Consider the following 16,302-nt stretch of genomic DNA (forward strand, 5'->3'; position numbering starts at 1 on the left):
TAAGTCTTAATGATATGTTATATTTTAAATTAAAAGATGTGGAGATACTACTAAATTTACATTTATGGATGAGTTTTACTGTGTATTTTTCTTACTGCCCACAATTGAAAGTGATCTGATTCTCATTTTGTACACGGTTGTTGACAACTCATCACACAGCTTATTATCTTCAGCTTAAGAGAGTATGAAGATAATTCAGAGTGTCGTTGATCGCTATGCAACATTTTCATGCATTTGGGACACTTTGTGACTTTGTGTCATAGTTAACAAAATTAAATTTTTATTTCACTGAAGGTGTTGAGTATATGTGTTACAGCTTTTTTAATCACATCTGAAATATAATCAACATTTAGAGAACACCAAAATATAGAATTTACATTTTTTGTTCCATATGTTTTTCATGTTTTTTAAAAATGGAATGTCTTTGCAGGAACTGCTGTTGGTGCATTGTCTGCCCAGAGTATAGGTGAACCTGGTACTCAGATGACTCTAAAAACATTTCATTTTGCTGGAGTTGCATCGATGAACATAACTCAGGGAGTACCAAGGTGAATTTAGACTGAAATTCTGATATAAATTCCTGTAAAAACAAGAGGGCAACTGGCAGACTGTCTGCTTGAAAGTATTGTGTCTTTAGTAATTGCTTCTTGATGTGATGTGCTGGTATTTGTAAGATTATTTTTGATGTTTCACAAGGACAAGTTGCTGCCCTTGTCAAAGATTTACTCTGGTGGTGTAAGTATATCAGTAAAGACCTTGCTTCACACAATTCTTCTGCCTGTGTACCCTCAGTTAGCAGCATTGCAAACCACCACCTTACACATTACTGTAATAGAAATTTTTCTACACAAAAGTAGAAACTTTTTTTTTTGCTGTCAGACATTTTATATCACTGGGTAATTGATCAGAAATATTAGCTGCAACATTTAGCACTCTGTTTTATGCTCAGGAGAGTCTTAATGTGCCGTAGTGAATGTCATTTTTTCTTCTTACATTGTAATTATGCATATCATTATTTGTTTTGAGCTGCAGAGGATGATTTACAACAAACTTCATGAGGGAATAAATCTGTGAAGTAGTAGTCAAAATATTTAACTTCTTAAATAGTTTCCTATGGGATGTCCATCATTAAGCATCACATATTAGTATTACTGCACGTTTAAGAGTAATGAAGACTTTCTTTCTTAAAGATGAGTTACCCAAATCCATTATTCCATATGATGTTATTGAATTATAATATGCAAAGTATGTCAACCTTTTGATTTGTCTCTTCCCAAGATACGCAATGATTTGAAATGCAAGGTTGCTGAACTAAGTTGTTGTAAGAGTTCCGAGATGTACTTTCTCCAATTTAAATTCTCATCAATATGAGCCCTAAAAATTCTGAAGTTTCCAACCTATTTGTTATTTCCACACCATGTGTTACTCTTGTCATTGGGGTAGTACCTGTGAATGTGCAGAATGTTTACATGGTGTCTCTTAAAAATTGAGAGTGAGACTATTGACAGAAAACGAGTCAATGACAGTTTTAAGAACATTATTTACCATTTCTTTTGTTGCTGTTTGTATGTTTAGATTCATTATGGTAGTGCCATCTGCAAAAACAAGTAATTCCGATTGTTGTATATTGGACTTAAGGTCATTTACATATCACTCCTTAACAAGTGATACCTTGTAGGTACAGAAATCCAACATCTCAGGGGAGAGGAAAAACCTTTTACATACTTTTTGTTGAGGACCTAAATTCAACTTTTGCAATATTTGTTGCAGACTAATAGATATGAAGCTGTAAAAGTAAATTAATGCAATAGGACTGATAGTTTTAATTTACAATAATTTTTCTTTTGAATAGGAATCTGTATGACATACAGTTTTACAAGATACCACTTTGAAACAGAATTTATCTCAAATATTTTCATTTGTTTTTTTACGAGATATTGCTAGGATGATGCAGACCATGTTTCTTCAATTTTTGATACCAGTAATGCAAAATGGTAAAAATGTGACTTACGAGGTCTCGCATGATAAGGAGCAATATCTGAGAAACAATAGTGGACCTCAGATTGAGCCTTGTGGAATCCCATAAGTGATTTCTCACTGTTCAGAAGCATCTCTCCATCTTACAGTGTTTGCATTATTAAGTAGAACTTTCTTCATTCTTTTGGTTGTATATGACACCATAGGTTGACAACACCATCAATTCATAAAAATACAGTTTATCAAGGAGAATATTGCGTCTCACACACTCAAAGGCCTTAGATAGGTCACAAATTTCAATCTGTGCTATTTTGTTGTTTAATTCTTGTAAGATGTGGTGAGTGTGTGTGTAAGTGGCATTTACAGTTAAGCAGCTATTCTGAAATTCACACTGTGATTTACTGGGAACATTATTGATGCTCATTTGGGATTCCAGAATGCATCACCTTCGCAGAAATTTTGAAAATGAGTCTGTAGTGAAATGGGTCAATAGTTATTGATCTCTCTCCTATCACCTCCTATGGGTTTGAACAGTGACATATCGGTGTGCATGCGACAGCATTCGTACCTAATGTGTTCGAAAATGCCCCACATAAAAATGGAATTTTCTTGTGCTTATACCTTGGGTTCTATTAGTGGTAAAAAATGTTTTTGATAGCCCTTGGACTAGGGACCATTTATATACTCAGCAGGAGGATTGTCTTATTGTCACTATCCTACAATAAAGGGTCAAAGTATGAGTATTATGCACTTCTTCCTGCTTAGGCAAATGGAGCGAATGAGTTGGTTATTTTTGCATTTGATGCAGTCTATGGTGGTCATGATGTGACTTATGGAGACACCATTGTTTTGTGGACGGTTCCTCAGAAAACCTCACAAAAAATATTTTTTTACTGGACTTTTGCTGTCCACCAGTGGATCGAAACCCAGCCGAGGATTCCAAGAAGGGTATGCACAAAAAATGGCTGAAATTTTTATAATCCTAAGATCCTGATTCTTAAGAACCTCGAAAATTTTCATAACATCTGTATCTGTTTCCAAGATACAGAGGTTCAAAGTTACCCTCCTTTTACACACAAAATATAATTGTAAAATCTGATGTGAAATGGAAATATAGTTCATAAAAGTGATGTAGCATAGAGAAATGTGCAGTAAACTGTCTCTGTTATCATCTGAGAATCCCATGTTGTTGTACTGAAGCACATGCAATTTTTAATTGTACATAAAATCCAGTGTCAAGTGTAAAATTAGTTTAGGTTTATTTCTGTTTCACATAAGTCAACTATCTAAATTTTACTAATACATTTGTTTTCATATGAGTTACATGCCCTGCTGCAGCAGGGAAAAGAAGGGAACCGATGGAAAAATACTTCTGTCAGAGCACAAAACATGTGAATATGTTCTTGTTCATTTAAAAAACTGACTGAAAAGTAGAGTGCCAGCTTGTTTATTCTACCATCCTCAGCACCTTTAAAAATTTTGGTATGCTGACGTAGTCACACTTTTTGTGCTTAGAGAGAAGAAGACAGTGCCAAAGAAGTGGAAAAGTAATAAATACTGGAAGATTCGTCAATCCCCTTAGTTATCCATGCCTTTTTATGTGGTTTTTTTAATGTGTTTTGTCTTTAGTTTATGAGGAACGCTATTTTCAAATAATGACATGAATTTACCATGGAACAGATGAAATTGTATGTCAGCGTTTGGTAAATTATAAATTTCATCTCTTGCAAACATTTATCCTGAAGCCAATAATTATTATAACTGGTTTCCAAGAGGAAAATCTGTATTGCAAGGCTGTTTATCCTAACCAACTGTGCATCATGATAAGAGAGTGTAAAGGATGTACAAGCATATATTACTAGGGGTAAGAGAGATGATGCTTACAGGAAAATATAGGAGGCCTTCAGAGAAAAGAGAACTACCTGTATGAATATCCAGAGCTCAGATGGCAAACTAGTCCTAAGCAAAGAAGAGAAAGCAGAAAGGTGGAAGCAGTATTAGAGTGTTTATACAAGGGAGATGTACTTGAGGTCAGTATTATGGAAATGAAAGAGGACATATATGAAGATGAGATGGGAGATGTGATACTGTGGGAAGAATTTGACAGAGCACTGAAAGATGTAAGTCGAATCAAGGCCCCAGGAATAGACAACATTCCGTTAGAAATACTGATGACAAAACTCTTCCATCTGGTGAGCAAGATGTTTGAGACAAGTGAAATACTCTCAGACTTCAAGAAGAACATAATAATACCAATTCCAAATTACCAAACTATCAGTTTAACAAGTCATGGCTGAAAAATACTAACATCAGTTGTGTACATATGAGTGGAAAAACTGGTAGAAGCTGACCTTGTGGAAGATCAGTTTGGATTCCGGAGAAATGTAGAAACATGCGAGATGCTGTTAACCCTACGACTTCACATAGAAGATGGGTTAAGGAAACAATATTATGAAAAGGAGCATTGCCTCTCGCCATATAGCGGAGATGCTGAGTCGCAGATAGATACAACAAAAAGACTGTCACAAATAAAGCTTTCAGCCAGTAAGGCCTTAGTCAACAATAGAACATACACACACACACACACACACACACACAAACACACACACACACACACACACACACACACACACACACACACAAACTTAACTCTCACGCATGGCTGCAGTCTGAGGCAACTGCATCCACACTGAATTGTGGTTGCATTCTCCTCACTGATCATAAGTAACACAAAAATGGTAGAACCCCCACACTGTGATAACAGTGGCTGTTAGTGCCCATATGTGTCTCTGGCACAGACCTAAAGATCCTGTCAATAGGGAGCCATCTATGATATTTTGTCTCTGTAACATTTTTAAATTATTTCTTTGGCTAATATCTTTCAGGAAGTAGTTCAACTTCCACCATAATCTAATTTACCAATTCATTCACTAGATAACATATACTTTTCGTACCAGAGATTATTTCAGTAATTACTTTGCAGAATAGATATGATTAAAAATTTACTACAGTACAAGACATTGAAATTACAGCATGCACCTTGTGTGTGCCTCTAAAACCCCATTATTTCTGTAAATTTTAGTAGTACTGGAGAAACTGTTCAGAACTTTCACTCTCATTTAAAGCAAAATCTGTACTAATACCTTAATAGTGTTTTCTGTAATGAGTTTAATGTTATGTTTTTTAAACCATATAGGAGAACACTAACACAAACCACTTCTTGAATAAACTTGTACACAAAAGAAAACACACTGCGCTAAATCCAAAATATTTGCAACTCTACTCTCATAAGGCAGTGAACGTGAACAAACTTCATATTGAGTAACACTACTAGCGATCTTGCCTATTAATTCAGCGTTATTCGTGTAAGTAGTCTCGTTCCAGTCTGTTTCCTATTAATTGAAAATTTTTTCACCTGTAGTTAATACATCCAGTCTTCCCTGTACTGCTTCAAAATACAATGTTCATAGCCTAAAAAACTCATCCATTTCCCAAGAAATTCATAACAAAGATTCATAAGTGATTGTTACATTCTATTTCATTTCAAAGTATTTTTGATATAATTTTCACTCTTAATACTTATTTAATACAGTTCCACATTACAGATTATTCTTCTATTTCAAGTTTATTATTTATTTAACAGCTATAGTGAAAGAGCTCTACTCATGGTCATGTTGACAATATTAAATGTAGTGTAGCGCCGATATATTGTTTCGCCTGGTACCTGTTGGTGTTACTGGCTTAGAGGGATCTTTGTATTACTTTTGCATTTCAACACTAAATGTAACATACATCTCTCCATCACATACACTGTCATGCCTTTATAAAAAGCTCTGTTTAAATGCATAAAGAACATTTAGATTTATATTGACTCATCACAGTCACCTACCATAACCAATTACATTCAAGATGCTTCTGTCATCAAGTCACATTTAGCTTTTCAATGTTTTCCTTAAATCTAATAAGATGTGTATCAGGATAGTTCCTTTGTAAAGGACTTGACCAGTATTGTTCAGTCTAGTAAGTGTGTTCCATCTCTTAATTTCTCTCATCATTAACAAGACTTTAAAGCCTATTCTTCTTTCTATTTTTAAGGGACCTGACATAAAAGTTGCTGAATGATGTCAGATAGTGGCTTCTTCTATTATTCTGTCAGATGTTTCTGATCACGGGTGATGTACTAGCACTATTTTTATGTAATGTGCGGTTTAAACACACACACACACACACACACACACACACACACACACACACACACACTGTTGTCCATGTTGCCCATGACAAGCTGATGATTAGCGCGATGTCTGTCAGGAACAGCTGTGCCCCCTCATTAAGGCTGCCGAGGATAGAGGAGTGGCGAGGGGAAGGCAGCGTCGGCTGCCTGTAGCAGTGCTTGCACCACTACCCGTGTTTTGTGTTTAACATGAAATCGTTGGCGGCACTTGCAGAAATATTGCTCGCATAAATGACACTGCCGTCAGATCAGAAATCACATAATGTGTTGACATATTCCTGCTCCAGAGTTTTATCTACAACTTATTTATTATTTATTTATTGAAAATAATGAAAAATGAAAGTAGATGAATGTAGATGAATAGAGCATCAAAAACTGGTTTTTAGGATCTGTTTGCACATTGCATTTATCAAACACAGCGCAGCAGTAATGTTTACAATGTTTTAATTAACTGTCTGAAAAAAATGTCAAAATGATGTTCACTAAAGGTCACTGTCATCTATGTTTGATTCGTTGTCGTCGCTTGAGGACATGGTATTGATGGTAACTTCATCAATTCCATTTCGTGTCCAATACTCTTGCTCCAGCTGCTGCACTTCCCTGCAGTAACCTTGCCACTGCAGTGCAGTAATTGAAAGGAAAGCAGTATTAACAAGGTTCTGCAATCTTTCCTTATGCTTTCGCCAGTAACATTGTTTTCCCTAAAATTGTTTTATTTTGGCTCATGCCAGTTTTATCAGATTTAAACTGCCTTTGTAGGGCAGTAAACAGACTACTTTGTGATCTCTGCTCTCAGTGATTTATCCCTAATGTACACTTTCACAGCCGGCTTGTTTTCCTTTATTTTAGATAACAGTTCAGCCTTCTTCATTGAGTCATTTCAGTTTATTTGCTTGTCTTGCAACAACTCTTAACATTGTAATGCTGAAACCATATTTCTTAAGCATTCTGTCAAATGTGATGCTGTGGTATTGTGCAGTATCCATACAATCACAGAACTGGCTGGAATATTAGGAACCACCATATCTGCAAACCCCCTCCTCCTCCTATCCACATCCACAAGTTTCATCAACTTCAAGAAGTTCCCAAGATAGTGGAGATAGTTTCTTGAATGCAACTACATGACAGATTAAAATTGTGTGGCAGACATGATATCCAGTTTTGAGTCCCAGTCCAGCAAACAGTTTTAATTTGTCAGGAGGTTTCAGAACTCCTCAGCAGAGTGAAAGTTCATTCTAGTTCTTGCATCTTGCTGCAAGTACTTGCTGAATTTGTCATTTCATGGAAGTTTTTCTCAAACTTACAGAAGTTGTGTTTGTTCAGTACTGGTGTCAAAAAGGTAGAATGTCACAAAGACAGATGCACTGAAACAAACATACCATTGGAATCTTTAAAAACAACTAATTTGCACCGCCAGTAAAGGAAGTATGAAATAAATTTAACAATCAATTTGTTTCTTCAGAAGGGAAAGTAGAATGGCAGTACACAAATCTTTAAACTTTAGCTGTTTTTTTAATGTTAGTGCAAACATAAACACATAATATTTATGATAATAGTAGTAAATACTGCTTGCAAAAATCAGAGTAGTTACAACACAGTCTCCTGTTGAAATACTGTGCTACATTTTAGTTCCCTGTTTGCAAATATTTGATAATACAGTAGACAAGAGATGTTTCAAATTTACGTACGACAAACATCATCAAGGTTTTTAATAAGTTAAGTCCTCAGATTTTAGTAAATTGAATAGTGTTTCTTGGTAACATCAATACAACTCCTCTAGGTATTTTTTATTTATTGATTTATTTATTTTTGTATTTCATCATGATTTATTCATTAATAATAATTCAACAACAATGGCAGCTGCTCTGGTTTTTAAGGATAACTGCACTTCTGCAACAAGTACTTGCAGCACGTTCCCAAAGTAAACTTGCCCCAGTGACTTCAAGAAGTAAACTTGAGTAAGTTTTTGTTCTACTGCAAACACCTCAGGAAGTACTTACAGAAGTTATTTGCTAGTGGGCACAAACTTTTCGTAACACACACATCAAAAAAAGTTTTGCATCACCCCAGTTCCCAGAACTCCTGAAGATAGATGTTGATTGTGGATATTGTATCACAGACGCAGTCCCTGTGACTGTTCAGAGATGTTACTAAACCTGCTCAGAGATGTCACTAAACCTGCTCAAAGATGTAAACAACCATGCTTGAACAGTGCCTATTAGATGGAGGGAGTCCGACAGCCGATCACTTCTAGTCATTTCACCAGGAAGAAGGTACACGGCTCATGTTATCTGTAGTTCAACCATGCCTAGACAGTCAATATCACAGTTTGATTGTGTCCACATTGTTACTTTGTGCCAGGAAGGGCTCTCAACAAGGGAAGTGTCCAGGCGTCTCGGAGTGAACCAAAGCGATGTTGTTCGGACATGGAAGAGATACAGAGGGACAGGAACTGTTGATGACATGCCTCGCTCTGGCCGCCCAAGTGCTACTACTGCAGTTGATGACCATGGGTTGGAGGAACCCTAATGGCAACAACACCATGTTTAATAATGCTTTTTGTGCAGCCACAGGACATCATGTTACATCTCAAACTGTACACAATTGGCTGCGTGAGGGGCGCAACTTCACTGCCAACGTCCTTGGTGGGGTCCATCTTTGCAACCATGATGCCATGCAGTGTGGTACAGATGGGCCAAAAAACATGCTGAATGGACTGCTCAGGATTGGCATCACGTTCTCTTCACTGATGAGTGTTGCATATGCCTTCAACCAGACAGTCGTGGGAGACATGTTTGGAGGCAACCCGGTCAGACTGAACACCTTAGACACACTGTCCAGCGTGTGCAGCAAGGTGGAGGTTCCTTGCCGTTTTAGGGTTGTATTATTTGGGGCCAATGTACGCCACTGGTGGTCATTGAAGGCGCCATAACAGCTGTAAAATACGTGAATGCCATCCTCCGACCGATAGTGCAACCATATCGGCAGCATATTGGTGAGGCATTCGTCTTCATGGATGACAATTTGCACACCCATCAAGCACATTTTGTGAATAGCTTCCTTCAGGATAATGACATCCCTCAACTAGAGTGGCCAGCATGTTCTCCAGACTTGAACCCTATCGAACATGCCTGGGATATATTTAAAAGGGCTGTTTATGGATGACTTGACCCACCAACCACTCTGAGGGATCTACGCCAAATCACCATTGAGGAGTGGGACAATCTGAACCAACAGTGCCTTTATGAGCTTATGGATAGTATGCCACGACTAATACAGGCATGCGTCAATGCAAGAGGACTTGCTACTGGGTATTAGAGGTACTGGTGTGTACAGCAATGTGGACCCCCACCTCTGAAGGTCTCACTGTATGGTGGTACAACATGCAATGTGTGGTTTTTATGAGCAATAAAAAGGGCAGAAATGATGTTTATGTTGATCTCTATAACAATGTTCTGTACAGGTTCCGAAACTCTCAGAATCAAGGTGATGCAAAACTTTTTTTGATGTGTGTATTTTGCATCTAGGGGCACCTTGACATTGGCAGCACTCAGAAACAAATGAGTAACTTTCAAGTAGTGCCAATTTTCTCTGCTTCTGGCAGCACTAGCGAAATTGTCAAGTTATTATGGCCAGCAGTATGGTTACCTTGTAGTGATGGACAGACACCAGTGAGATGGTGCTGCATGTGGTGACATAGGGAGTGGATTGGGGAGGGGTGACAGAACAGAGGAAGGGGACACTGCAGGGAAGAGAGTGTGGGTGTGATGCAGAGGCCTAGCAGAGAATGAATCTAGAATGATTATGTGCTCAAAGTGTGTGTTGCAAGGACAACTTCAGAGAAGCTGGTGTCGAGGGGAATGATCCAGATGGCACGGACTGAGAAGCAGCCATTGAACTTGAGCCTGTTGTGCTCAGTAGCATGTTCCTCCATTGGGTGGACACTCTGCTCTTGGCTGCAATTTGCAGCATTTATTTGAATGGACAGCGGGTTATTGGTCTTATCCACATAAAATGCCATGCAGAAATTACAGCTCTGCCTGCTGACTCTCACTCCCAACCACCAGTCTACCTTCTCCAGTCCCCCCCCCCCCCCCCCTCCACCCATTTTCTGCCTGTCTCCTGCCCCATGCCTTCTCTTGCCCGTTTCACATGACACCACCCGTCACCCCATTAGAGTTGGAGCTAGCAAAGTTTTCAGTCTTATTGGTGTGCATTTTCATAACTCAACATCTCTTACACTTTAGTGAGTTGTTTCTATACCCCTAAAATTTACATTTTTTAGTTAAGATAAATTTGAAAGTGCAAGGCAGATGAAAAGTTTCTAAGAAGGTACAGAAACATATATGACTCAGCTGTCACTGATGCCAGTATATTTATTGTGAAGAAAGTTGCAACTGCTGTGTGGCATTAAAATCCTATCTATATTTCTGACAGAATAAACTCTGTTATAACATATGTTATAATTGTAAAGATAAAAAATTGTCAGTATATCCACTTCTTTTGAATCATGTATGCTCAGCACTGACTTTTCTTCTCTAAAATGCCTATTAGCTTGTATAAAAACCTTTTTTACAGCCATATTTGTTGAGTACCAAAGGATAGTTGCTACTCACCATATAGGAGATATGCTGAGTTGCGGATAGGTAAAAAAAGGAAAGAAGACTGTCTCACAATAAGCTTCGGCCAATAAGGCCTTTGTCAAAAATAGACAACAGCACGCACACACACACACACACACCTGGAAATGTGGTCCAACTATATAATATTAAATATTGCAGGAAGTGTTTTTTATTTTTTACAGACACTCCTGTTTCCAACTCCACTCACATGATGAACATTATGTTGAAACAATCTGTTTGTGCAATATGTTAATTGGTTTATGTATTTTTAGGATCAAAGAAATAATTAATGCCAGCAAAACTATTAGCACACCAATCATCACAGCATGCCTGGAAATAAATAATGATGCAGAATTTGCACGAAGAGTGAAGGGTCGCATTGAAAAGACAACGTTGGGGGAAGTTTCAGAGTACATTGAAGAAATGTATCTTCCTGATGATTGTTTCCTTCTTGTGAAATTAGATATCGACCGCATAAGACTTCTGAAATTAGAGGTTGATGCAGAATCAATAAGATACAGGTAAATCACGTTACCTTTAGTTTATTGATCATAGAGGAGTAAAAGGAATGTGACTTACTTGTCTATATTTCTCTCTTTCAGCATTTGTACTTCAAAATTAAAACTTAAACCAGGTTTAGTAACAGTTGTCGGTGATTCCATCATTACTGTGAAGCCTGGAAAATCACGATCCAGTTTAAATTATGCACTTCAGCATCTGAAGGAGAATGTTCCAAAAATTGTCATAAAGGTAATGTTCTCACTAATCATAGATTAGAAGAAGCAACAAAAAGGAATTATTGCTTATGTACCCATTGGCAAACCAGGAGGGGGAGGGGGGTTTCAACTTCTCTGGGCTGCAGGTCTCCCACTCCCCCCACCCCCTCCCCCCTCTCGGAACTACAAATTTCTTTTTAATCTCCAAGATTTTTCACTGTGGTAGTTGGTATTATAATAGATTAAGAAAACTCTCTTGTTGACGCAAGAGAATTGGGAGATGGCATGGTGATACAAAATTCAACTCTGTCTGCACCTAAACTTGTCTCAGCATTGTCCATCCATAAAGTTCCGAGACTGATTTCTTCCTGGTGTGTAAGCGACTTGTGGGCAGTAACTATGGTGGCAGCTTGAACTAACAACTGATGCACTCACAAGCAGTAAGCTGTGAACTGGCAGGGTTAAGTAATGGACTTCTGGCTGCAGGGTGTCAGCATGATTGTGTCACAAATTGCAAAAGAGCAACATCTCTAAAATCAAGTGTTCAAGACATTGTCCAGAATGTTCTGAAGAAGAGGAAAGTGTGTGCATAGTTTGTCTGCATACATCTTGTCTCCCAAACTAAAATGATGATCATGCATTCCTGTCATGACTTCATTGAAATGATGAATGTGGACAGTTACTTTTTGAACAAAATTATCATGGGTCATAAGACTTGGAGTTGTTAATATGAGCCAGTCACAAAACAACGAAGTGCAGAAATGCAATTTCATGCCATAACCAACATTCAAGCCGATGTGATGCAGTAGCCGAACAATATCATGATGAAGGACTTTTCTGATACTATCACATGGTTGTAAGAATGTTCTTTGCTATGTGCTAAAGTGGGGGGAGACTTGCAAGATGCCAGTATTTGCACCACTTTAAAATCTTATCAAGATCTGACAGAATATTTCTGTAGTTTTATTCTCCTCCCAGATAGTGTTTTGTTACATACAATAGCATCGTCTGCAAAAAGTCTGGGAGTTGCTATTGACATTTCCATTCCAGATAATTAATGTATACAATTTGACAAGAAAGTGAAACACCCAAAAGACATGGTCAGGTGTCAGTGTAACTTATACATAAACACATGATCAGCAGAAATGTAAATCATTAGAGTTTCCATTCTCTGTGACTGGTGGGATGGCCCCCAGAGGGCATAAGTGTGGTTCATGTTTAGTGTTGTTGTTATGCCTTGTAAGGTATATAATGGGCACAAACATTGTCATCAGATATGGAATGATCACTACCACACCATCAGTTGGAGATTAGCAGTTGCTGTATGAGGGAATTACAGTTTCATGCTTGGGCTGTTGTTGACACAACTACATGAGTGGCTGCATTTGGAGTGGTGCCATGACCAGGAAGTGTGGACTGCCGACGAATGGTGTCACATTGTGTTAAGCGATGAAACGCAGTTATGCACTGCCCAGATGACCATCGTTGACATGTTTGGCAGCGACATAGGGAGAGGTTCCATTCTTCCAATGTTTTGGAGAGTCTCTCCTGATGTCATAGGGTTGGGAGCCATTGGGTATGATATCATGTCGCTGCCAGAAGTGATAGAGAAAACTCTGACGGCATAATGGTACGTCACAGATATCCTGTGTCCTCGTGTTATTCTGTGTGTCAGTATTGTGGTGCCGTTTCTCAACAGGGCAGTACTCTTCTGTGCATGACACATTATAACAAACTCACTGGTATATTAGCAGCAGTGCTACATTACTCCTCCTCATATCCATGTGTGCTCCTTTACTGCCATTTCAGGAAATGAATAATGAAGGATTCAGTTGATAACAGTCAATGGTGGATTGCTGATTGTATCATTGATTACACAGGCCAACAATGGAAAAACTTTTTTTCTGAAATTACCTTATTCTTATGTATTTTAGGGTGGGAAATCCAAATATGATACTTAAAAAAACTGTATCACCCACCATTTATTCACATTTTACAGTTAAATTTATTAAATTAAGCGATTTCTTAAAGAATTTAACTGCTTTTATATAGTTAAAATAATATAAAGAGGAGGTGTAATGAATGTAGATGACATTGGTAGCACTGCTGAAAAACATTTGCTGGCAAAAAAATGTGAATTCTATTTTAGTGTTAACATATGTTGTTTTGTTTACTGTCAACCTAACCTCACTTTCCCGTTTCCTGTACATATGCTCAGTACAATGTCTAATCATGATTGTAAAAACTCTGCTGACAGTTTTTGTTATATTTGTGACGAATTTGTGATTAGAAAACACCAAAGAAACACTACAGACTTTGTGAAAAAGGTTTATCTATCATACTTTGGATCTAAACTTGGTTGTTGTTGTTGTGGTCTTCAGTCCTGAGACTGGTTTGATGCAGCTCTCCATGCTAATCTATCCTGTGCAAGCTCCTTCATCTCCCAGTACCTACTGCAACCTACATCCTTCTGAATCTGCTTAGTGTATTCATCTCTTGGTCTCCCTCTATGATTTTTACCCTCCACGCTGCCCTCCAATGCTAAATTTGTGATTCCTTGATGCCTCAGGACATGTCCTACCAATCGATCCCTTCTTCTATTCAAGTTGTGCCAGAAACTTCTCTTCTCCCCAATCCTATTCAATACCTCCTCATTAGTTATGTGATCTACCCACCTAATCTTCAACATTCTTCTGTAGCACCACATTTCGAAAGCTTCTATTCTCTTCTTGTCCAAACTAGTTATCGTCCATGTTTCACTTCCATACATGGCTACACTCCATACAAATACTTTCAGAAACGACTTCCTGACACTTAAATCTATACACGATGTTAACAAATTTCTCTTCTTTAGAAACGCTTTCCTTGCCATTGCCAGTCTACATTTTATATCCTCTCTACTTTGACCATTATCAGTTATTTTGCTCCCCAAATAGCAAAACTGCTTTACTACTTTAAGTGCCTCATTTCCTAATCTAATTCCCTCAGCATCACCCGACTTAATTCGACTACATTCCATTATCCTCATTTTGCTTTTGTTGATGTTCATCTTATATCCTCCTTTCAAGACACTGTCCGTTCCGTTCAACTGCTCTTCCAAGTCCTTTGCTGTCCGTGACAGAATTACAATGTCATCGGCAAACCTCAAAGTTTTTATTTCTTCTCCCTGGATTTTAATACCTACTCCAAATTTTTCTTTTGTTTCCTTTACTGCTTGCTCAATATACAGATTAAATAACATCGGGGAGAGGCTACAACCCTGTCTCACTCCCTTCCCAACCACTGCTTCCCTTTCGTGCCCCTCAATTCTTATAACTGCCATCTGGTTTCTCTACAAATTGTAAATAGCCTTTCGTTCCCTGTATTTTACCCCTGCCACCTTTAGAATTTGAAAGAGAGTATTCCAGACAACATTGTCAAAAGCTTTCTCTAAGTCTACAAATGCTAGAAATGTAGATTTGCCTTTCCTTAATCTTTCTTCTAAGATAAGTTGTAAGGTCAGTATTACCTCACGTGTTCCAACATTTCTACGGAATCCAAACTGATCTTCCCCGAGGTCAGCTTCTACAAGTTTTTCCATTTGTCTGTAAATAATTCGTGTTAGTATTTTGCAGCTGTGGCTTATTAAACTGATAGTTCAGTAATTGTCACATCTGTCAACACCTGCTTTCTTTGGGATTGAAATTATTATATTCTTCTTGAAGTCTGAGGGTATTTCGCCTGTCTCGTACATCTTGCTCACCAGACGGTACAGTTTTGTCAGGGCTGGCTCTCCCAAGGCCGTCAGTAGTTCTAATGGAATGTTGTCTACTCCCGGGGCCTTGTTTCGAATTAGGTCTTTCAGTGCTCTGTCAAATTCTTCACGCAGTATCATATCTCCTATTTCATCTTCATCTACATCCTCTTCCATTTCCATAATATTGTCCTGAAGTACATCGCCCTTGTATAGACCCTCTATATACTCCTTCCACCTTTCTGCTTTCCCCTCTTTGCTTACAAATGGGTTTCCATCTGAGCTCTTGATATTCATAGAAGTGGTTCTCTTTTCTCCAAAGGTCTCTTTAATTTTCCTGTAGGCTGTATCTATCTTACCCCTAGTGAGATAAGCCTCTACGTCCTTACATTTGTCCTCTAGCCATGCCTGCTTAGCCATTTTGCACTTCCTTTCGATCTCATTTTTGAGACGTTTGTATTCCTTTTTGCCTGCTTCATTTGCTGCATTTTTATATTTTCTCCTTTCATCAATTAAATTCAATATTTCTTCTGTTACCCAAGGATTTCTACTAGCCCTCGTCTTTTTACCTACTTGATCCTCTGCTGCCTTCATTACTTCATCCCTCAGAGCTACCCATTCTTCTCCTACTGTATTTCTTTCCCCAATTCCTGTTAATTGTTCCCTTATGCTGTCCCTGAAACTCTGTACAATCTCTGGTTTAGTCAGTTTATCCAGGTCCCATCTCCTTAAATTCCCACCTTTTTTCAATTTCTTCAGTTTTAATCTACAGTTCATAACCAATAGATTGTGGTCAGAGTCCACATCTGCCCATGGAAATGTCGTACAATTTATAACCTGGTTCCTAAATCTCTGTCTTACCATTATATAATCTATCTGATACCTTTTAGTATCTCCAGGATTCTTCCATGTATACAACCTTCTTTTATGATTCTTGAACCAAGTGTTAGCTATGATTAAGTTATGCTCTGTGCAAAATTCTACCAGGCGGCTTCCTCTTTCATTTCTTAGCCCCAATCC

General features: G+C 38.1%; 1 protein-coding gene across 1 annotated transcript in view; it reads left to right on the forward strand.

Annotated features, from left to right (window-relative positions):
• The window catches only part of LOC126259818 (DNA-directed RNA polymerase III subunit RPC1), a 249,392-nt gene that overhangs the window by 189,459 nt on the left and 43,631 nt on the right, over positions 1-16,302 (forward strand). The window contains exons 20-22 of the mRNA XM_049956862.1: positions 431-548; positions 11,106-11,354; positions 11,436-11,583. Coding sequence (XP_049812819.1) covers positions 431-548; positions 11,106-11,354; positions 11,436-11,583 — 515 coding nt within the window. The remainder of the gene's footprint in view (positions 1-430; positions 549-11,105; positions 11,355-11,435; positions 11,584-16,302) is intronic.

The sequence above is a fragment of the Schistocerca nitens genome, chromosome 1 (genome assembly GCF_023898315.1).
Source record: "Schistocerca nitens isolate TAMUIC-IGC-003100 chromosome 1, iqSchNite1.1, whole genome shotgun sequence".
Taxonomy (NCBI): domain Eukaryota; kingdom Metazoa; phylum Arthropoda; class Insecta; order Orthoptera; family Acrididae; genus Schistocerca; species Schistocerca nitens.